Source organism: Columba livia, chromosome Z, assembly GCF_036013475.1.
Source record: "Columba livia isolate bColLiv1 breed racing homer chromosome Z, bColLiv1.pat.W.v2, whole genome shotgun sequence".
Lineage (NCBI taxonomy): Eukaryota > Metazoa > Chordata > Aves > Columbiformes > Columbidae > Columba > Columba livia.
Window position 1 is genome coordinate 64,301,042 of NC_088642.1, and position 23,215 is coordinate 64,324,256.

Sequence of the window (23,215 nt, forward strand, 5' to 3'; positions counted from 1 at the left end):
AATTTTTATCAGCCTTTTGTATTTAGTGTTCTTCATGCATATTCACAGCATAATACAAATTTTCCTTGTTCCACAGTGCAGGTCAAGTGCGCCTGAGTACAAATTATGCAGAGCATTCTTTGCAGAAAACTTAAGCAGGAAACATACCCATAAATTTTGAAAAAGGTGCAAGAGCTCAGTCTTGCAACTGTGCAGCCTTCTCTATCCTTCTATATTGGTTTAGAATCTGTCAGAATATTTGCATTTTGTAAAAGAATGTTTATGGCCACCTATTATAATTTCTTTCTAAAAAGGCAATTAACAGCTGTAAATAAAATGTAACATTTAGCAAACCATGAAGTCACATTATTAATACTCCAGTCTGTAAAAGTATTGATTTACCCCAGCAGAAAGGAGCAGCAACTAACCAGGTTCTCTATTAATTAGTTCTGTGTGCTATTTGTCATCTATTGGATTAATCTAAATTGATTTAAAACATGTTGTGTTAATTCTAAGCCATAGAGAAACATTAAAGAATTCACATACTATTTTGCATATTGGAAAAAAATGTTAAAATAGTGAAAGCACCAGAAAATAGTGATATATTCTTAGCAAGAATTGTGGCAAAACTGTACTTCATGTACTAACAGAGAATATTAGATTCGTATTTTCTTTTTTAGTCCTGAAATTTCTGAACTGTGCAAAATATTTAAATAGATGCTACTTAGTTTATTCTCTTTCTTTGTGAATTCTTTTCATTAATGTTCACTTTAAGTTTTGAGAATATTCTGTTCTCTGTAATGCTGTACTTGTGATTATTTCCACTGTGTTTAGATCTGTTATTTGCAAATATAGTACCTGTAGCACAGTATATCTACCTGTTTGATCAACAAATCAGTTTATTTTATAAAACATATTTGTACATAGGCAGTATACTAAAACCTGGGGAGTTGTGAGTTTGCAATATTTTTGTAAAGAATTAATAAAACCCTGCTATGTAATGGTCCAAATCTACCTCACACTCAGTCTGTTTTCCACTTTGTTTAATAGCCTATGGCATAAATTGAAGTTAATTATTTGGGCTGACAAGTAACTCTGCTTTCTGTCTGCTTGCAGAGACTCTCCGAGGCAAAGATGGAGCTGAGAAGAAAAGATCAATCTCTGCATCAGCTCAATAGACTTCTTACCCAGCTGGAGCAGGACAAACGTCGACTGAAAGAGAGCATCCGTGATGCGGAGAGTGCCCTCTGCGTGGCAGCGAAGTGAGCGCTGGGACCTTGGGGAGATCACTTAAAACAGACAAAAGATCAATTCTTACTTTCATGCACAGGGTTTTAGCCCTGGCTAATGTAATGCTAGAAAACAAAAGTACATCTTTCTCTCTTTGAAATTCAGTGATAGTCTTCTAAAAAGAAAACTGTTAGTTCAAGATACCAGACGGTATGTTTTCTGCAGTTATCTCATAATAGTGCTCCAAGTTCTGAGTCCTGAAATAACATGGGCATTTTTGTTTGCCATTTATCTTACTGATTTGACATCTCTTTGGCAAATGCCTAATGCTTTCTTTATTTAAGAAATGATTGCTTGTTTGTGTGCATGCCATCTTTATATACAAAGAGATAGAATTTATTTATAATAAATACAGAAACATCAGCTACGTGACATCTCTTAGCTGCCAAAGGGGCTGAAACCAATTTTGAACCTAGTCTTATCTGTGGAATAGGGCAGATATTTGGATTTAGACATAAAACCCATGCCTTTTTATACCATAACCAGGAGAGTGGAAGGAAGTGTTCAGGGACTGATTTTGAAAGGATTGGTAGTCAAAAGGTGTTCCGTTGACTTGAATGAGATTATTACTAACCTCTTACAGTCATATAGTCAGATAAAAAGATAAATCTTTGCAGACTCTGTTATCTATTAGCCTTATTGTAGTATGAATTTTGAATATTGTTGGTCCATGGCTAAGATTTTTTAAAAGTTCAATTTAAAATTAAAATTTCTCATTATACCTGGGATACATTTGAGCTCTGAAGAACAATAGCTTAGAAGCTTTAGGGTTTTATGCATAAGTGAAATAATGTAATTAATATAGTTTTCAGTTAAATATTTAACAAGCTAATTAAAATGACAAATGTTGCTCAGTATGAATGTACTGAAGAAGATGTGACCTGAAGAAGGATTTGTTCTGGAAAGATTGCCTCTTTTCACCCTCCTTCAACCTATTTTGCACACTCTAGTAAAGATCATTCCCTATGGCCCTTCTTATATTCAGAAAAGGTTATTTTAACGTGATTTTAAAATTGGTTTTATTTCTGTATATAGCAGTTGAATATTGACAAATCAAAAACCCATCCTATTTATTGTTCTACTAACTCTTCATAACAAATGTCTTTTTCTTTCCTTTTGGAATATGTTAGCAAAGTAGGTGAAACAGACTTTACTTTTATCCAGAAAATCTTATTTTAATACCCCTTCCATAACCTGAGTGATTGTAAATAACACATGTGTGTCTTTCAAGTTCTTTCCTAATCTTTTGTACATCTTCAAAGAACAGCAAGATAGAGGGTTCAGTCTGAGAATGGCTATCGCGATTTTCTTGCAGTGGTGGCCAGCAGTTCTGTTCCACTTTTTTCCAGAGTAGGTAGTGGTATTAATAAAAGTGTCAGATAGCAGTGAGCTTGAGAGAAATTTAGTAGCCTTTTGGTCATTATTCTGCTAGATAGAAACTCTCTCTCAAACCTTCACCCCAGCTACTGTGTAAAGATGATGTAAAGCATGTTCCTTATGCCTGAACTACATTTCTGGATAATAATCCTAAACAATAGTTCTGTGATCCAATTTCCCTTATATCTGTAGGAGTTGGTGAATGTATGAAATAAAGATTGAATGAAATGTGGATCCTGGCATGTAGTAGTGCAAAATATTCGTTGTTTATTTTTTCCTAGGTGCTATAAACAAATAGTACCAGACTTTGATTTTAGGATGTTATTTAAGGGAACAAGTCAACTATAGTCAGAGGACTTTCTGTTCACAAAAAAAAAAAAAAAAAAAAAAAAGGAACCTAGGGACCACCTGTTAACCTGGGTCAAAAATTCCATCTAAAGATACTTTGCTTTCAGTGATGAACGCTTGAGAATATGTGAGGAACAGACCGATTTCTGTGTCAGTAACTAAATTAGAAATTAATGATGTTGAACTGACTCTCTAGTGCTGACTTCACCCAGACGAATAGCAGTCACTACATAAATTAGGCCAGCAGAGGAGCTGAACAGCATGTTCCTGTCAATCTAGTCCAAAGAAAGGCAGGATCCTTAAAAGAGAAAAATCTATGTGACAGCTTTACTAGGAGTTTAAAAGCCAATCCTACTTTTCTGGCCACCTTCCTTTGTTTGCTGTTAGGATAGTATGAATCAAGAAATGAGGAATCTGCGGTCATTCCAGGCAGAAGAACACCATGGTTTTTACTTCAGTTTTAGGAACTGTAAGAGCGCAAACAAAATATTCACACAACTGGCAAGGTCAAAAACAGTGCTGGAATATTAAGCTGTATCAACTTTTCTGGAGTAGATACCATTTGATTTGCTATGGTGTTTTGCTGGTCATGCTGTCCTGTTCTCCATAGTCATATACTATTACCCAACTTCAGTTTCTGTCAGTGCATTAGATGATACCAAGTTTTTTATGGCAGCATAACTGATCAAAGCTGTCTTTCTTACTAAAGCCATAATCTACAAAAAATCATGAGAGTAGTATTTCATTCTCCAAACTTATGTTTTGTAAGGATAGGATCCTTCACTGGACTTCTTTTTGAAAAAGATCAGTGGAATGTTTGGGTTTAGAGAAGACTGGAAGAGTTACATGCATATAAGCACATAGTTACTAGACCAATATAATTCATGAAAAACATAGAATCTGTCACTATTTTCTGGTATGAAAATGTAATTTCTTCCTGCTGGAACCCAGACTCCAATCAACATGCTCCTTTTATCCAAGACTGCAGATTTTCTCTCCAAGAACACAATAGTTGTTCATTGATATGCCTATAAATACAGCTAGTTTAATTGCTTATACACAACAGAAGCATCTTTGATGTGGAAACATGCTAAATAGCGGTCTGTGAACTATTTTTAGGGTTTGTGTTGAAGATAGGAAAAGGAGAGATACCAACATAGCAGTTAGACTTATCAACAAATGTTTTTAGAGACATGATGGTTATAAAGCAGCAGAAAATGAATTTCTACAGCAGTAGAGCCTCAGTTCTATTAACTACTCTGTTTTTTTTCTCTCTTGTAATAGAGACAAAGAATTGATTATTAGTCATATGAAATCTGTGGAAGCTACTTTTCACAAGGTAAGAATTTGAAGTGTTCCCTCTGCATTTGTATTTCCAAACACACTGAGGTTTTACAACTGCTTATTTATTCTCGGGTTAGGTCTAGAAGTTGTTTTAAAGCAACTTCCTTCCCTTAGAGTTTCAGTTTTCACCTTCAGCTTCTTTTGTCTCCAAAACTATGTGTATTTAGTGAAAGAAAATAAAATTTTGTAGTACTCAGCCTTCCTATTTTTAATAAAAAAATAAGAGCACTACTTCTGGTTACCAAATGAAGACTATCGATGACCCAAACAATTCATAAATGCTGCTGAGGTAGCTCCTTCTACTGAGTAAAGTGGAGGTCATCTGGTGAGGTCATATAAATGGTGTCCACGAGACATTTGGCTTTGTGCATGCTACTTTAATCTTTGATATGTAATAAATAAGGAAAACACAGTAAGTATTAGCCTGTATTCAAAAACTTTAATGATATATTTTTAAAACCCTTTTTAATTTTACTAGTAATCTTAAGTTGTCTCTTTGACTTGTATCATTTTGCCCTGGTATAGTACTCTTTGAAGGTCCAAAAAAGCTGTGTATATTAATTATTTGGGATAGAAGGCTGTTTTAAACCGTAGCTCTAGTGGCTGATTGTTTTATAACTGTTTTTAGTCCAGAACAAAACAGAGCAAAAGTAGTGGTTTTATTACCTTGGAGTGTTCATTTCCCTTATCACATCTTGAATTCCCAGCAACATGGGAATCTATTCCTTATTTTAATTTCTGTGTCCACCAAAACTACTGTTAATTTAATTTTCAGATACTTTTTTCAAGTTTCTCTTTCCTTTAATGTTCACAAAAAGTGACAGTGTCTAAACTGTATTTTTGCTGCAGCAAACTGTGCTGATAGTTTAATGTCTTCCTTTGTGTCTCCATCTTCTTCATACGGGCTTATTTTAAGCCTGGGAAATACATGTAGTGCAGAAAGTGCTGTATTTTTGCAGTAACTTGTACATATAATGTCCTTGGCTTTGACAATTTATTGTTCTGGTTTGCAGGTTTACATATTGATTTTGAAAGCAGTGCTGTATGTGCACGAGGATTGAAATGTTTTGGGAAAGGTTATAGGGAAGGTCACATGCTTAGTACTAATTTTCCTGATGCAGTAAATGGCTTGAGAAACTGCCACTTTTCTTTGAGAATTGTAGTTACCACATCTGCTTCTTAGTTCTTGCTGTACATCGTTGTTAGGCCCAAATGGCTTATTATTGAGTAACAGAGTATTTATCCTTTCTGGTTTGACAACCTAAAGAATATGGAAAACGTAAGAATTAGAAATGCCAGGATGCTCCTTTCAGCAGGAACGAAAAATAATTGGTTGTAAATCATTCATAATTTGATGTATCATTTCTTCTAGAAGAACAAAGGGAAATTATTGATCTTTGGGAAATATCTGAGATGTAAACCCTACATCATAATGGTAGCTAATTATCTAACAATGAACATGGCTTCTGTGTAAACTATCAAGTTTACATTGTTGTTCATAAAGGTTATCTCACACAGTGAAAAATCAGAACATGATGAAGGAGATGAAATAGTATTAAAGGAATCACAAGCCTGTCTTTTCCACCATAGGAGGTCTTGGAAGTGCTTTTGTTTTCAAAAAAAGGAATCAAAAGGAAATGGATAAAGTTCAGAATCATCTGGAGCTGAACAAGTATTAGTATTGAGTGCAGAAATATTTATGGGAGTTTGAAACTGAATATTGCGGTATTTCTACATTGATGTATTCATGAGGAAATATCCACAAAATTCCATGCATTACTTGTAGGATCTGTGTTATGAATACATAATGCTAAATTTTTGCCTATACAACTCAGAGAGATTTTACAGACATCCTTAGTAATCTTAGTCAGACTCAGGATAAGGCAGTATACACTGATACCCATTACAGTGATCTCATTCGTTGCTCTGCTATATTGCTACAAGAATTCCAGAAGGCAGCAATGTATGTACTAGATCATCTGCCTTTGTGTATGCTTGGGTGTAACATTCTGCAAACAGAGCAAGCAGTAGCTGAGGGAGACAATCTCTGGGCATGGCTTCTAATACAGCTATAGACAAGGCATCACTTAAAACACTTACTGCCCCTCTCCCCTGTGTGACTGGATGGAAGATCTATTAATAGTATCATGCATTTGGCTTTGTCAACAAGTGCTTGGGTGTGCTTGCACCCAGAATGTTTCTTTTAAAACCATTTCAGAGCCACCTTTAAAAAATAATCATGAATATGTATGAAGCATAAATGTTGAAGAACTGAGCATGTGATATGCTAAGAAAGAAAACATTTTTAGCAGCTAGTTCCATATCCTCCATACCCTGCAAGATATTCTTTAGGAGGAAGGTTATTTTTTGTCTTTACCTGGATCTTGTCATGTTAGCAATCTTCATCTGACTCCTGGAACTGGATTATTTGTACAAGAGTTCACGACACCATTAAAATAAGAGATATTTCCTTATTTTATACCATCTAAATATTGAAGGCAAATATCAGAGTGCAAAGTGAATGTTTTACCAAATTAAAAAAAAGAAAACCACCACCACAGGCAAAGGACCTCACGAAAATTTTGGTTCGGTTCAGTTCTGTTCTTATAATATTAAAGATGGTCACAGTATCACAGAATGTTTGGGATTGGAAGGGACCTCAAAAGATCATCTAGTCCAATCCCCCTGCTGGAGCAGGAACGCCTAGGTGAGGTCGCACAGGAACATGTCCAGTGTTCACGTGTACATGATGAGGATGTAATAGCTGATTTTTTTTTTCTTAAATCTAGATTCAGAAAACAGATACTTTTTTTTTTTTCTTCCCTAGAATTTATTAGATAGCCTTAAACTGAAAAACTTTGCAAAGTAGAAAAGGTTTAAACATTGGCTGCTTAGAGAACTGTAGTCCATAACTTGACCAATTACTTTTGGGGGTTTATTTTAAGCCAAATGTAAAATGTCAAATGGTAACAGAAATAAACTAATTTTTACTGGAAGAATTCTTAAGGAAAATTCCATCTGCTTGAAGTTCAAACATAAAATGTTTTCTTAAAAAGTGTTGTCATCAAGAGAAAAAGCATTTAAGTGAATGTCTTACTTTAAAACCCATCTGCAGTCCTTTTTTATGTATGAAAAATAAATAATTTCTTGAAACAGTTTCCTCTCAAATATATGTTGAGAAGGTACTTTTATTATAAATATACCCTTGTTATACTTGTTGATAAACTGTATTTCATTATTAATTTCTTCTGTACTTCTTAACGTCATGTTTGCATAAACAGAGTAAGAGACATTAAATCTGTTCATTTTATGCAACTAGATTCTTCAGCATGTGTATTTAATGACTTATGGTAATCCCATCAGTGGAAGAAATAATTTTACACTATCTCTGCTAAAATCTTCAGCCTTTGTGTTGTAGTACTTCTCAGTTTGAGTGCCTGCGGTGGGTTTGCCTCGGCCAGCAGCCAGGCACCCACCTGCACTGCTCTCGCACTCCCCCTTGACAGGACAGGGGGACAAAATACTATAGGATGAGACAGATTGTGCGTTGAGATATAGATGGGGAGATTGCATACCAGCTACTGTCACAGGTAAAACAGAGTTGACTTGAGGAAAATTTATTTGTTTATTAAAATAGATTTGGATAGTGAGAAAAAAAGACCAAAAATAAACATCCTCCTGCCTTTTAGGCTCAGCTTCACTCCTGACTCCTCTGCCTGTGCCCTGAGGGGCAGCAGGGATGAGGGACAGGGGGTTGCAGCCACAGAATCACAGAATGGTTGGGGTTGGAAGGAACCTCTGGAGATCAACTAGTCCAACCCACCTGCTAAAGCAGGTTCACCAGAGCAGATCACACAGGAATGTGTCCAGGCAGGTTTTGAATGTCTCCAGAGAAGGAGACTCCACAACCTCTCTGGGCAGCCTGTTCCAGTGGTCTGTCACCCTCAAGGTAAAGAAGTTTTTCCTCATATTCACATGGAGTCTTTGCTTCAGTCAGGCCATGACAGCTCCTCTCTGCCACTCCTTTCTCCTGACGCTGTTTTCCTGCCCGTGTGTGCTCTCCACACAGGCCGCAGTGCTTCAAGAACACCTGCTTCAGTGCGGGCTCTCCATGGGCTTCATTTCCTTCAGAAACTCTGACCTGCTCTGCCGGCAGGGGCTGCAGTGTGGACGTGTGCTCCAGCAATACCTGACCCGGTGCCTCAAGTGCTTCCTCCTGCCCTGCTTCTTCTCCAGCTTTGGCGTTTGCAGGGCTGTTTCTCGCTCTTTTCTTGCCTCCCCTTCTGCCTGTGTGGTGGTTTTCACCTTTCTTAAGTATGTGTTCACAGAGAGACTGTCGGGTTGGCCGAGAGGCTCAAGCTGCGCCCTGTGGTGGGTCTGCTGGAGCGGCTGTGTTGGGCACAGGGCAGCCCCGGGCCTGGCACCCACACCTGTTACAGTGCTGTGGCTGCCTCTTCCTCAGCCTCCCGAAATCCCTGTTCTCTAAACTGCCTGTGCAAAACTGCACCATGGGAAATCATCCCAGTGAGACAGCCTGTACAGAGACAGAAAATTGTTTCTGTTTCCACTTGTACTCTTCACTATTAAAGTCTTGACAAGCTTTATGGTCTGGCAGAATTTTAACCTGTCCCAGCCCTGGCTGCTTAAGATTTGGCCATTTTAACAGGTTAATAAAATACCACATCTTCACAAGCTTAGACTGTTAGCTACTAGCCTGAGAGGCTGATGAGCTGTGATAATGAGTCTGTAAAAAAACACAAAAAACCCTCCCCAAAGCATCTTTTTCCCAATATCGGCTAGCAACCCACTCATTCTGACATTGTGGGACAGTTCAGGGATCAAAGCACCTATCCAGTGTGCTCCTTTCCTTTTGGCACTTGGTTAGAAAAATTTGTCATCCCCTTTGTAATACACTTCATTCTGCTGATAGAAAGGTTCATACACCAGCTGGCAAAACAGCTTCCACAAACCCGCCAGTGGTCGTGCCTTGAAATCCTTCCACCATTGTGTTTCATTGCCTCGCTGCCTCTCGCTTTCCACTCCTGCTGTCTTCCCTGAAATGTCCCTACACTGGCTATGCATGAACTTTGGGCCTCACAGTTTTATCAGTTGAAAAAAACCTGAACATTGTACAATGCAAACTGTCATATACCTGTAAAATACAGAGACAAAATTATCTTTCTTTATCTGATTTAATTATGTTTTTAATATATGACAAAGAGACAGTTGCAGATGGGTTGAGACCACTGAAGGCTTGAGATTTACTGATGTTATAGCATTAGATTGCTGTTTCTGGTGTGGTACATAGCAATAAAATGTGTTTCCTTATGATGATTGTTTAATGGCCTGTAAGAAATGTATTTACAATAGGTTTAAGTCCATATACAAGTGACTACATCAGTAAAAACTCTCTATGTAATTAGCATTAATTGTTGGTTTTGGCAAAAGGACCACAAATTGATCAGGCCTTGAAAAAACAGAACAGTTATGAGGCTGAAGTTAGCTGCCACAAACAGACTCCCTTCCAGGGGGGTTGCGGAGTCTCCTACTCTGGAGGCATTCAAGACCTGCCTGGACGCCTTCCTGTGTAACGTCACCTAGGTGTTCCTGCTCTGGCAGGGGGATTGAACTAGATGATCTTTTGAGGCCACTTCCAATCCCTAACATTCTGTGATTCTGTGATATGACCTGATACTTTCAGGTGTGCTGATCAGCCACATTTCTCTGAGTTAATGGGGATCTATAGTCATATATGATCTATAACCATATTATTTAGTTGTGTCAATAATTATTTAAAAGCTCTCATATTAGACATCTCAGCTTAGAAATTTTCTTTAGCCTTATGTTAGTTCCAGAGCTGGTTCTTCTGTGTGTTTAGACACATTAGCAGAATGAAACCTGCTTGTGTGTGTGTGCGCTTAGGGTCTGTTAATTGCTGTGGTCCTCAGTTGTTATAAACTGGCCCTATCACAAGCCTGTTGAAACAGTGGGTATTTGTACATGCAGTAGAATTACAAGGAAAACCCAATTAGAATATTAAAATTCTAAGTGACTTCTGTAAGAAGTTTTATAGTAGGAAACAAGCTATTATTTCTCTGTGCTAAGAAAAAAATGCAGTAAAAAGATTACTTTTTCTCCTCCTCCATCACAAATTAGCACCTCTTCATTTCTATGTTTTATGAATGACTTTTGTCCTCCCCCCATCCCTCCCCACTAAAGTGACTTTCTTGATCCTTGTTCCTAAAGATCAGTTGTGCAGGACATACAGGTGTTAGCACAGCTGGCTTGCTGATGACAGCTCTGTCCATATAGCTGTCTGGTGTGTCATCACTCATATTGTTCAGTGTCATTCTGACCTAGCCAAGCTAAAAATGGTACTCCAGCTCAAGAGGGATTTAAAAACCTTGACAAACTAAAGATAAGACATTGCTGGATGTCATATCCATGTGCTTAACTGTTTTCTGTTTAGACATATCTAAATAACTAATTGTAGTGTGCATTTGTCTTCTTTGGCTTTTCTTTTTTTAAAAAAAAAAAAGCTGAATACTTTTGTGTAGTTACCTTCAGTAAGGAAAAATCCTTGTTTGGAGAATTGTGGAATACTGAATACATTAACTGTTATTTTCTCCAGACATAGGTTCATTTTCAGCCCAAGGTCACTGAAATCCATTCATAGGGGACGTATTATAGTGCACATCCTGCAACTGCAGTGAAGCTTAGGTGCAGTGGTCAATGTTTGCAAAAAACAACTCTGGATCAAATTAACATCTTATTCAACAGAGCGTGTAGTGTGTGTGTAATAATATAAGAAGGCTTGAATTAAACATATAGGTAAGCCTGGGATGATATTCTGCTCTGAAAATTAATTTCCAGAATCTTGACTGGTCTTGAAAAAAAAAAAAGCCAGGCATGCCCAAAATGTCAGTTTTATGACATCCCTCCTTACACAAATGCTGTTATACAGTAATTAATGTTCTTTTAAAAATTGCCTATGAAATTACTTGTATTGTAATTAAATACAGATATGCATGGCAGTAATCAAAAAGGACAGTCACAAAATCTGTATGCTATAATACAGATTTTTGGTAGATTTTCTAGCTAAGTGAAATATTCAGTATACCTAATTATATTCAGGTATGTCTACCTATGGCAGGGTATGTGCAAATGCTATTTAACACGCCCACTATCAACAGAAGTCAGACTGCTCAGTTTGAGAATATATTTCTTTTTTTGATGAAAGACTATGCAATGATCTGTTGGCCTATAATGAGTAATCAAATATAACTTGATGGCCATATAACAAGTATCCATTCAACTGGACCATGTAGCTCTTCTTTGCTTTCCCTCCTATGAGGTACTATTTTGTCTAAGCAAGACACATTGTGATTTGGTGTAGTTTGGTTTGGTCTTCTTGGAGAAAAAAAAAAAAAAAGAGCTTGAGGAGTGTTTTTTGCAGTCCAGTTGATTGGTTTGGCTGCCAACATCATTCCTCACCTGTTTCACTCTCTAATTGTAGCTATAGCTTTCCAGTTTTCAGATGTGTGATTTAAAGTGCCTTCAGTTCAAGCAATGCAGTCTTACCATAGACAGTGTCTCTTGTTCTGGAGTGATCTTTAATTCTGAAAACATCCTGGTGGAAAATTTTATGTTACATAGGCTTTCATTCAATAAGATGAATATATAATTTTTGAGCTATTTCCTTATTTTCAGGATGGACTCAGACTCTGGTGTTTATGAGCAACTGCTATTATCAGATTGTCTCTTGGATCTGACAGGCTGCTGTGGTATATACTTCTTTGGATGTCACACATGCCAAATCCTTTAGCAAATCTTTGGGGTCTGTATTCCCTTAAAGGGCTTACACTTCAAGCGTAATCAGTGTTTTCTGGAGAGCAGATGCTCAGGAATGACAGCATACGGATATATCCTTAGATAGATCATCTGTATTGGCAACGTACTTGAAGAACTATTCTTATCAATACTATCAGTACTGTTGTTGGTGCAACTTCCTTCATATATATTCATTTGCAATTTTTATTAATAGAACATCAACAATTAATATCTAAACATTAAAAAGTGAGGAAGTGTTCATGAAGGTTTAATTCTGTCCATGTGTGTATATACTTTTTTATTTTTCTCCTTAGTTCCACAATTATTTGTGCCACTGTAACAAAGTTTTGCCCACCCAAATGAGTTAGTATTTAACTTATTTCTGTTAAAGTGCTTCTCATGGAAGAAGGCCAAAGACCATCTTGAATAGATGTGCATGCCCTTGATTTCTGCAATATGGCCTCCATTCTACATGCTGCCCTGGGCACGTGTATATTATGCAGCTAAATCAGCCACATATTTACAAGACTGTGGTTAAGTCTTAAGATGTGGTTTGTGTTCAAACTGCCTCCTTCTATTTTACAAAGTTCTAAAGCCATTTTTGTTAATTATATGTCACATGCAGAACACAAAACATTATGGTAGAAAGTATTTTGCTTGTACTCTTTTAGAATGATTTGCATGAAATATTTGTAGCTTCTGTTATCTCAGCAATATGGTCATCTCAGAGTCAAGCAGATGAAATAATTGTTTGCCTTCCCCTTATCATCGAATCACTTCATCATTGTAGTTTTTGTTCACTGTTTAAATTGCAGATGATATGCTATTAAAAATAGTAGGAGGAAATGAAAGTAAAATAAGCACAAAATCTTGTACTTTCATGGTACTATTTTTTTATGTAGAATTGGTGAACTTAGAACATATTAAATGTTCTGTGTAGCTTGTATAGTGAAGTTTATATCCATAAATAATCTTACTTTCTTTTCAACATAAGAAAGCATTGAATTAGGCCAAAACAAGGAACTAAAATCTCCAGTTTGTTTTACTAGTTAGACAGTAAAAAGGGAAAGACATTAGAAAGGGATAAGCACATCTTAATACTATTTACAACTTGCTAGCATTTAGTACCATGTCTCTATTGGCATAACTGGATATACCAGCTCAGACTGCAGAGATAAAACAAAGAAGTGAGCACATAAATGGACTGTAGGCAAAACTATTGTTATTTCTGATCAGCAGAGAATTTTAATATCATTTTTTGACATGTAGAATTAGCCCATCAAATTCTACACCTTGGATGAGTCAATAAGGTAACTTCAGTTTATTATTCAGTTTCAGCTTTGATGTGAATTCATCAGTACTTTATTGATTTTAAATTGAGTGGCTACAGTGTTGTCTTCTGTGTTGCTCTCTTAATTAATTAAAAAGTTAAACACTGACATAAGTCACTAGGCTCCTTTTTTTGAAAATGTTTTGAGTTCGGTAGTAGAGTTGCGTGGATCCATTTATGATTTTGCCTGTTTTCAGACAGTATGTAAGGCTAAACCAAAAAGTCTAGTGATCATACCTAGCAACCTACTGTTGCAGTACTTATACACTCCATATAAAACCACTCTCACAGCTTTTCATTATCTCAGCCAAAATTATGTTTACCAAAATCAGAAATAGCCAAAATCTATAGCCAAAATCTCCACTCGCATTGGATTTAGGTACATTTGTATATATTTTTTATCTCTATTAACTTTTAAGTATAAGGAAGTGGAACTGGTTTTAGACATTTTTAATCATTGCGATAAGCCTTATTAGCTGATTAGGGTTTTTTGGATTATAGTATTAGGTCTCTAGCCTGAGGAGATGTCTCAGATAAAATAGTCTTGCTTTAGATTTCGTGTGAAGAAAAAAAAAAGTGTCATTAAATACAAAAAAAGGTCTGAAACTTGCGTCTTAAATCTTAACTATATGGGATGGTTTTCCTCCCTGTCAAGCTGCCAAGAAACCCAGGTATGGGTTTTTTTGTTTGTTTGTTTAGTTGGTTTCTGTTGATTTTTTTTTTTTTTTAAATAAAATTACCCGTTTTACCTTTGCTTGATAGTTCTGTAAAGTGTGTATGTGAGCACTGTGCTTACTTCCTTAGAGAATGAGGAAATAATCACAGTCTCCCAACTCCAGTCATAATCTTTCTGGATCTCAAAAAGCAAATAGGCAGAAAGTGATTAAATTAGTTCTAAACTAAGAGTCCATGTAGGTATAGCCTACCCAGTGTGGTCCCATGCAGGGATGGGCATTATAGCTTTTCATTCCTTGAGTAGGTAGCTAACTTGAAGACTGTTTTCCGTCTTAGAGAAATAGTGTAGTGATATTTATGCCCAGTCTTTTGTGCTTATAATTTTCCCTGAACCCTTGTGAGTGTTTTTCAAAGGAAAACTCTGTCTTCGTTTTCTGTTTCTCGGTATGTGTGTTGATAATGAGATTCGTTCTTTATGATCTAAATATTTGCAAACATAAAAAGTTTTGGAGTTTTGTTTTGTTTTGTTTTGTAGCTATGAATAATCATATTGCATATCATACACTTTAAGGAGCTGATATGTACTCTTCTGGTGCGGTGGTATTAATGGCATGTTTACCACAATTCAGCCATTTTAAAAAAAGGCTTTTTTATTTTATTGTTCAGTGAGTGTCAGGGCCCTGAAATGGAGAGTTCGAAACTAATAGGGTTAAAAGGACTTCCACTGCCTGTATTGTGTGTGTATTATACCTACATTGCTTATACATTGTTTTTTTCCCCCTAGTATTAGCAATCTGCTTTTGTACTTTGACATAGGGATTTCCCTTGTGAATTTTGTCACAGAAAAAAGAGAATCATCAATATCGCAGTTAAACTTGACTTTCAAAGCTAATAGTATCTCATTTGGGGGCTGAAATTTAATAAATTTTCTTTGATTCTGGGTGAGTTTTTAAACATCAAACAATGAATTGGCCAGGGTGCAGTAAAATATTTAGATCTATTGACTACGGTTCAGAAGGGTAGAAGGCAAAACACTGGTGGTTTGATGTTGATAAATTCTTAGTACCTTAATCCACATTAATGTTTTCTTTTATCTGTGTGCATACTGGCAGCAAAGACACTGAGAAGTTGGGATATATAAGCTATAAAAATGTAAATCAAGTGTATGTGTGTGTGTGTGTGTGTATGCATGTGTGTATTTAAAGCAATGCATTTTGTTATATTCAGCAAGGTTAACATCTGACCGGAATTACACATGCTGACAGAACACTCCAGAGAGCATGTTTGTTTCACAGGACTGTGTATCCTGAACCTAGTGCACTATGTGTGCAAAAAATGTGTAGAGGACCTTTCCTGTTATAAAAATTGCATCATAGTGCATATGTTTGGCAGCCACAGGTATTGACAGGAATTCTTTAGGTCAACTTGGGAAATGTAGGGCTCCCTATTCCCACAGAACAGAGCAACGAATAAAGAAAAAAATATTCTCCTTTGTATCCGTAGATTTACGCATGCATACTTCTTTCAGAGCAGATTTCAAAGCCTCTGCTGTTATTTGAAATACGTTCACTCATAACCAACATTTCACAAAAACCTAATTTGCTAAGTGGTTACAAAACGGTATTTTGGGATTTAAAATGAATGGACATATGTTTTATTTCATATTTCTTGAGTTCTTTTGAGCAAGGGAGCCTCTAAGAAAAACTGAAGTTTTAAAATAGTATTTAGTAAGTGTTGTATTTCTTGATTTGTATGTATTTAGTATATGTTTTAGTATCAGACTGTGTAGTGTTGTTAAAGACAGTAAATTATTTTTGCAGTACTAGCTATTGCTACTCAACAGAGACAAATGAACATATTTCATCTATTCATTTGTACTGATACAGATTTATGTGTGCATCTATCCATTTGTGTTAGAATCTAATCTGACCACTGGGTTCTCCTGGGGGTGGACATGGTCATTTTTGTGTTAAATAGAATGAAAAGCGGGTGTGTGGCAGCATACGGTGTATGAACGTCAGTGACGGTCCGTGGAAGTTACGTGTTCAATACACATTAATTCCACGTCCGCGCTGGCGGGCTAATTACGTGCCGGGATAGGCGGGAAGACGTTGCGTTTTGGGTAACGGTCGCGACATTGGTCTGGCGCGCGAGGCGGGGGGGTGCGGCCGCGCGCGGACACAAAGGCGTTGTTCCGTCGGCCCGCGTCCCGCGGAAACCCGCGTGTTTGTCCCGCTCCCGGCGCGCGCGGCTGCCGCCAGCCCGGCCCGCTCCTGGCGCGGCCGGCAGGTGGCGCTGTGGCACCAACGGCCCGTGCGCGGGAGCGGCGTGGGGGCTGCGGGGGGGGGGGGGGGGGGGCATGTTTTGGCCTTTGGTTTCAGGCTGCCTGCAAAACTAACTAAATAACTATCAAACTGGCTGAATCCTGTGCGAATCCTAGCATTTCCCACTCGAATCGGAATAGTTATAAACTGTATGGAAGGCAACTAATACCAATTAGTGCATTATTTCTTTCAGTGAGTCCACAATAAGAAATCTAGTAGCAGGCGGGTGCTTTCTTTTTGTTCTTTTTTTTTTTTTTTTTTTTGTGTGTGTGTGTGTTTGTTTGTTTTGAGGCTGTTGTTTGTTTGTTTGTTTGTTTTGGTTTGGTTTTTTGGAACAGGCTGCCCAGGGGGGTTGTGGAGTCTCCTTCTCTGGAGACATTCAAAACCTGCCTGGACACATTCCTGTGTAACCTCATCTGAGTGTTCCTTCTCCAGCAGGGGATTGGACTCAATGATGTTCTGAGGTCCCTTCCAATCCCTGACATTCTGTGATTCTGTGTTTTGTTTTGTTTTTTTCCTTCTCCATCTATTAATTGCAGAGCCACAGGTTGGTTTATTTTACTTTGTTTGAGGATTGTTCATTTTAATGTGGGGTTTAACTGAATTTACATTAAAAGGACTTTATTGCGCAGGACTGGTACGATCTCCCTGCAGCACACAGAACTCACGCACCGGCTTCTTGTTTGTATGATCACGTGAAGTTTTTTTAATTTCATAGCTGCTGTTTGTTTGAGTCAGAAGTACACTTACCATTTCTTCCCTTACGAGGTTTTTACAGGGGACAGATCTGTGAAATGTACATACCAGACGGGCTTGTGAGCCCTTACTGTCTCTTCTTTCCTTCTTATTTCAGACCAAGGGAAGATGCTTTTTCTTCTTAACATTCTCTCCCAGCCCTCTGAATTAGAGATTTATTTGCAACGAAAAATCAATTAGTCCTAAATTTATTCATGGATTTCAGGTCCAGCGATCAATGCAAGTCCACTCAGTGGGCTCAAGGGGACCCAGTTCATCCCAGTTAATGTGTCTGAAGGGGAATTACCATTGATGCTGTTTTTTTCCCTTTAGGTCAGAGATCAGACCTTGCTGTCACGGACTGCAGCAACCAGGAATGACTTCACCCTGCAGCTACCCAAACTGCACCTAGAGACCTTTGCAGTGGAAGGGCTGAAGGGCAGGCCAGAGGTTGTAGCATTTCAGGTTAGAGTCTAAAATTATCCTGTTTCATTTTCTGCTTTTTTGCATCTGAGATAGAACAAGAAGCTAGACTGCTCTGAATGTGTGGAGAACAGAAAGCTTAAAAACCTTTGAAACTTTGCAGTCAACAGTTGAGAGAGAAATAATTTCCATATATACTCTTGCATACAGTGTTTCAGAGATGATGTGAACTTTAAATTTTGCAGTTATAATGTTAAATAACTGACAGGAGTATGACCATGAAAAAGGAAAATGTATTTGAAAATTAATATCAATTTATCCTGACCTCCTTTTTGTTCCCCTCCCTCTTGATTTAAGAAAGATAAGTAAAATAAGAAAATAAAAAGACAGGATTTTTATGCTGCTTCCTGGCCATTATCACATTTTTCTATATTACAGTTTTAGAAGTAATAGTGATTTTTGAGCATCGCTAATATAAAAGAAGCTGATATTTGAAATACTTAAGTATAGAAGCTATTTTGTTCATGCAAATTTAAAGACTTATGTGTTTCAGATTACTAATTTCATTAGGAGAAAATACTGGAAAAAAGATAACTGAACTTAAAATGTACATATTTTCAGTTCTGAAAATTGGAGTCTCTGCACATTGCCTTCTTTTGTTTTTAAGTTCTTACACACAAACTATCTCACAGTCATATACCTGTGCAGAATTACTTCATTCTTGTGATGATACACTGTTTTGTTTTCTCAATGATGGAACAAAAGGCAGAGTGAGTACATACTTCTTTCATTGTGCTCTTCTATGTGCATCAGAGAGAGGATAGTCACGTAAAGTGAAAGGAACTCAGACAATGCAAGTATTGCATAGCTTGGGCACCTTTCTGTAATAATATTTTAAAATTTATTGTAGATTTTATGTTCTAGATGTAGTACATAATTGCAGGAACAGAATCACAATCAGATATTCAAGAAGGCAAATTGCAAGCTGAACATTTCGCACTATTGCTGCCTTGCATGCATGCGTTTCAATATGATAAAGATTTAAATTATCTGTGTATTATTGTGTTTCCACAATAAAGTAGTAACAAGTAGTACGTGGCAGTCCTGTGAACTTCAGTTAACACAGCTGTACTTCCCTAGCAGAGGCCAGAGTTGCAAATGGTTCCCCAGTACACTGGTGATCACTTTTAATGCTGTGCAAAAAAGTTCCACAGGTGGCATCTTTTCAAGGAAGCTGTCATAGTCATCTCCAGCTTTTAAATACCGATCTTCTAATTTGGTGGCCTGTTCAGTCATAGCTGCCTTTTTTTTTCTTTTCCCCCCTCTCATCCCCCCTCCCATTCCTTTCTGACCTCAGAATGACTGTAGAGGATTTGCAAGACAGCCTGTTCCTTCTTTCTTTCTAAGAAGATTAAGAGAAACAGAAGTACGGAGTTGTATTTCACATTTGTGCAAAGTGCTTGTGGTATAACAAACACATAGCGATGTATGCGCTGGGTAACTTGCTGGTGGTGCGGTACTGTAAATGTAGTTTTGTTCACCCCACAACTCCAATTAGACGTGGTTATTTCTACATACACAAACAGCATCAGTGGTTTACAGTCTGTCTGACTGTCCGGTTCCTTTTATCCTTTCCCTTTTTTTCTCCTCTCCTTGCCTCTAGTTACATAGTGTCTGTTTGATAATTTTCTAAGTATATATTATAGAGATTTTATTAAAAAAAATCCCTTTTATAGCTGTGAGTCAGCTAACTGATTTTAATTTCACTGTATGCAAAATTTTAGTAAGAGCAGTCCTTCAATCTTGAATGAGGCAAGCAGTTAGTAATCACTTCCTGGATACTTCTTATTAAAACCACTGGAATTGTTTGCATGCATGGTCTCCATAACTGCTACTACATGTATTTTATAGTTCGTCTGTGACAAGTACATTTCAGTTACAGGCCTTATTATCTGCAAGTGTTAGACATATGGAGTTTTTTCCCCAGGTCTAAATTTTTTGCTATTTGATGGTTTCTTTTAAAAAGCTACAAAAAAATTAATATGCTAAATTAGTGTGATAGGGATGAAGAACTGGCTATCAGAACTGGTAAGTATTCACAGAAGATTGCATCATTTTATTTTTATTATTCACACATCTGCTTCATAGTAGGTGGCTGTAATCAGTAATTAATAACATTTTTAATCTATTGTTTCAATGTGTATCATTTTTTCATCATATAGAGGAAGCAAAGAATCTAGTACATTTGTGTGTGCGTACACATCTGCATAAGTTATATTTCTTTCAAATTTTTCAGAAAGCAAATGGTTCTTAAAGGTGTTTTGAATGAAAGATGCTATCCTTAATTTGCTTGATGGGCTCAGCAGCATTGTGTTCCTTGTCATTCGGTATATGGGAACTCCCGGAATTTTTCAGTTGCTCTTACCTCTATATGAATGTTTCTTGGGCAAAATATGCTTGCTTTATGGGTGACAAGTGCAAAGAAGGTTGTTGTGATGAACCTTAGTTGCTTGACTGTGAATTAAGCTATCAGAGATTTTCCTTTTTTTTTCGACATACTTAATTAATTTTCTTGTAAAACCAGAAGGTTGTTTTTTCTAGCAAATGGATGCAACACTCCAAATACCATGAATGCTTACAGGGCTGATCAAACAAACACGCAAATAAACCCCCTGTCATTCCCAAATGAAATAATTGTTAAACTGCATAGGAAGTGTCATGCATCTTTTAAAGAATGTGTTGTATAATCTAGTGTACAATTACCTTTAGCTAATTAAATGAAATATTTGAGACACAAAGTTCTATGTGCCTTCTCCAAAGCCTACACTTTATGTAATGGCTCTTGAATTGCAAAATTACATAATAGGTTGAAATTAAGTTGCTCAACAAGGATGTCCTTGCACTGAGTGTCTTCTAAAGCCCCATGCAAGCAGTGAAAGTATGAGTTAATTTTTAGGTGTTTGTTGGATTCTTGGAAACTGTAACAAGAATTACCATAATAGTCTGAAAATGTCACTTGAGATGGACAAGTAATGAAAGAAGTCCAGTATCTTGAAGAGTAAAAAGATACAATTGCTGTAGCTTTGAGACACTCTCACCTGGTATTTAATTGCTGTGAAGGATGTTATGTCACAAAGTTGTGCTGTTTGTTACTTAGTTAAGTTTGAAAGTGAAAACTATAGTATTGTTTTCAAGCATCAGAAACACATGAGAGCAGAACTGAAGGTGTGCTGTTCTGGCCATGGCTGAATGTTCCCACTGAAGACAAAATGTGAAACTGTTATGTGAAGCCTCCAATATATACAGGATATAGGGTGAAATAAAGCAACTGAAATAAGATGGAATTCCTGATTCTAGTAATGTTGCTTGGCAGATGACTATTTACATTAACCAGTAAAGGTTATCAACTGTTTATCAAATATGAAATTGAATTGTGCTACACCTTTAGGAAGAGGGTGATATCCTCTTGGCTTTCTGTTCCAAAAGAGGTTATTGGCTCACACAAAAAGTAGTAATTCAGAAGATTCATCAGAATTGTCTCATGTACTTTTACGTCAAATATTTAATTAATACTCTCTGCCAGCAATTTGACCTAAAAAACAACGCATAAAGTCCCTAGATAAACCATGTAAGGTTTAAATGTTCGTGTATAAATAGGCATGGTATACTCTCACAGTAAATTCCTTCTATTTGGAAGTGTAGATGCAGACAGATAAGACTGGCATGAAAGAAACTTCTTGAAGCAAATTTAGGTACCTCAGACTGGTTTTGCAACAGCAGTAAGGTATGGAATGTGTACTTGCTGTACAAGTGCTTGATTCCTAAACAGGGAAAGGCTAACAACACACAAATTAGTGGCTTTGCCCTGTGTACCTAGGTTATGCTCTGTATCTACTGTTTCATGTTGGTTTCACAGGAGGACTGTATTTATGGAGGATGTCCCAGTGTTCTGATACACAGAAGTAATAGATTTTATTCAGGCACTGTCAGTGAAAAACAGTGGCAACAAGAAACTAGCAGTGGTTGTCAGAAGCACATCCGCTGCATGTCTGAAAGACATGCATATGGCCGTGTGATCGGACAGACACTAATGTTCACACGTGGTGGCTGCCTGCAGATTTGCAATTAGGGAAAGAGTAATCGTTTTCTCTGTCATGCAAGCTACCTTGACTTCTGTCTTCTAAGTCTCCATTTGCATATTTTATTAATTGGCCCTTTTAATTTGTGGCGGTTGCTTTTGGTCAATATTTGGCATGGTGGGCTCTCCCTCCTGTAATATCTGGTTGCTGAAGGATAGGGTTTGACTTCTGGATGTTGGTTTGAAAGAGAACTGATATTCATATAGGAACTTGTGTTGCTGTTTTACAGGATTTATATGAATTAGAGAATGCAAACGGCTGTGTTTTGCGGGTGACTTTAATGAGGATGTTAATGCTGAATGCATTGATGTGGTGTGTGAAAAAGCAGATGTGAGGACGAGACCATAGGCAGGCTTCTGGTGTAATGAGGGTGCACGCTCTCCGCCCGGCGCAGCGTGCTCCCTCTCCCCGACGTGCTGCTCGCTCTGCGGCACGCACGTCTTGCTGTCCCTCGGCCCTCGCTCTCCACCTCTCCCTCCTGCTCCCCGTCTCACTTGCTCTGCCACTCTCTCTGTCTTTCTGTCCCCACTCGTCCTCTGCCCCTCCCTCCCCCCAGCTTGTGCTCCCTCTGTCTTGCTCTCCCTCGGTCTCTGTCTGCAGCGTATGTCCATCTGTTCAAGCAGGTTTAGGAAGTCCACATGGGGTTTTATGTGCTTCTTTGCGTTTCTCAGGTGTTTTGAGGTAATTTGAAATGAAAAGTGAAGTAATAACATAAAGGCTTATAATGGCGGTAGTAATATAACCAAGTGCTGACATCTCTTCAGTGTTAGTGTGTAGTCATTATAAATTTATGAAGGAGCAGGTTTTTACCATTTATTTTATGTAGATTATGTATTCATGTATGATTTAGTCATGCATTATCTGATTGTGTCGTAGGTCTGCTTTTTCTGATTAATTGGGCAAACATAAACATAGTTTAAAGTGTTAGGAGCTTCTTAATTTGTATTTATTTTCACTTGTTCATTAATTTTAGATTTATGCTTGATAGATTAGGAGGTAAAAGATATGCAAAATTCTGTTGATAAGTTTTCTCAAAATAGTAAGCACTTTATCATTTCCATGTTTACTTGTCAATAAAAAAGTTCTTACCAAATTGAGAAAGCAAGTGATTTCAAAGGTAATATTATAATTCTGTCATCAGATTCTATCCCCAGCATAGGGCAAGTCTTTCAAACATAAATCATTTCTGGTATGAGGACTTAATGGGATGAATTAATTGTAGAGTAGCTGCTTGAAAACTTAAATCTTGTACTTCTGTTTTGGAGTCTTTTTCTTTACTTTTTAATGATATGGCTGTTAAAAGAACAAATAATTGTGGTGGGGTTTTGTTTGTTTTTCTCTCTTAATACTTCAAAAAGAAGAAACCTCTTCAAGAGATTCTTGAAGACATTGCATTTATATATACATGTGCCCAACGCAGA

The 23,215-nt window shown here is 37.3% G+C and overlaps 1 protein-coding gene across 13 annotated transcripts in view; it reads left to right on the forward strand.

Moving 5' to 3' along the window:
* The window catches only part of CCDC171 (coiled-coil domain containing 171), a 156,552-nt gene that overhangs the window by 96,500 nt on the left and 36,837 nt on the right, over nucleotides 1–23,215 (forward strand). For 7 of the 13 annotated variants that reach the window (XM_021288814.2, XM_021288812.2, XM_065046156.1 and 4 more), the window contains 3 exons: nucleotides 1,096–1,241; nucleotides 4,279–4,333; nucleotides 17,566–17,697. In XM_021288814.2, coding sequence (XP_021144489.2) covers nucleotides 1,096–1,241; nucleotides 4,279–4,333; nucleotides 17,566–17,697 — 333 coding nt within the window. Of the gene's footprint in view, nucleotides 1–1,095; nucleotides 1,242–4,278; nucleotides 4,334–5,351; nucleotides 7,655–17,565; nucleotides 17,698–23,215 lie in introns of those variants that run through there. The other 6 variants (XM_065046161.1, XM_065046158.1, XM_065046162.1 and 3 more) reach the window with 4 other exon arrangements.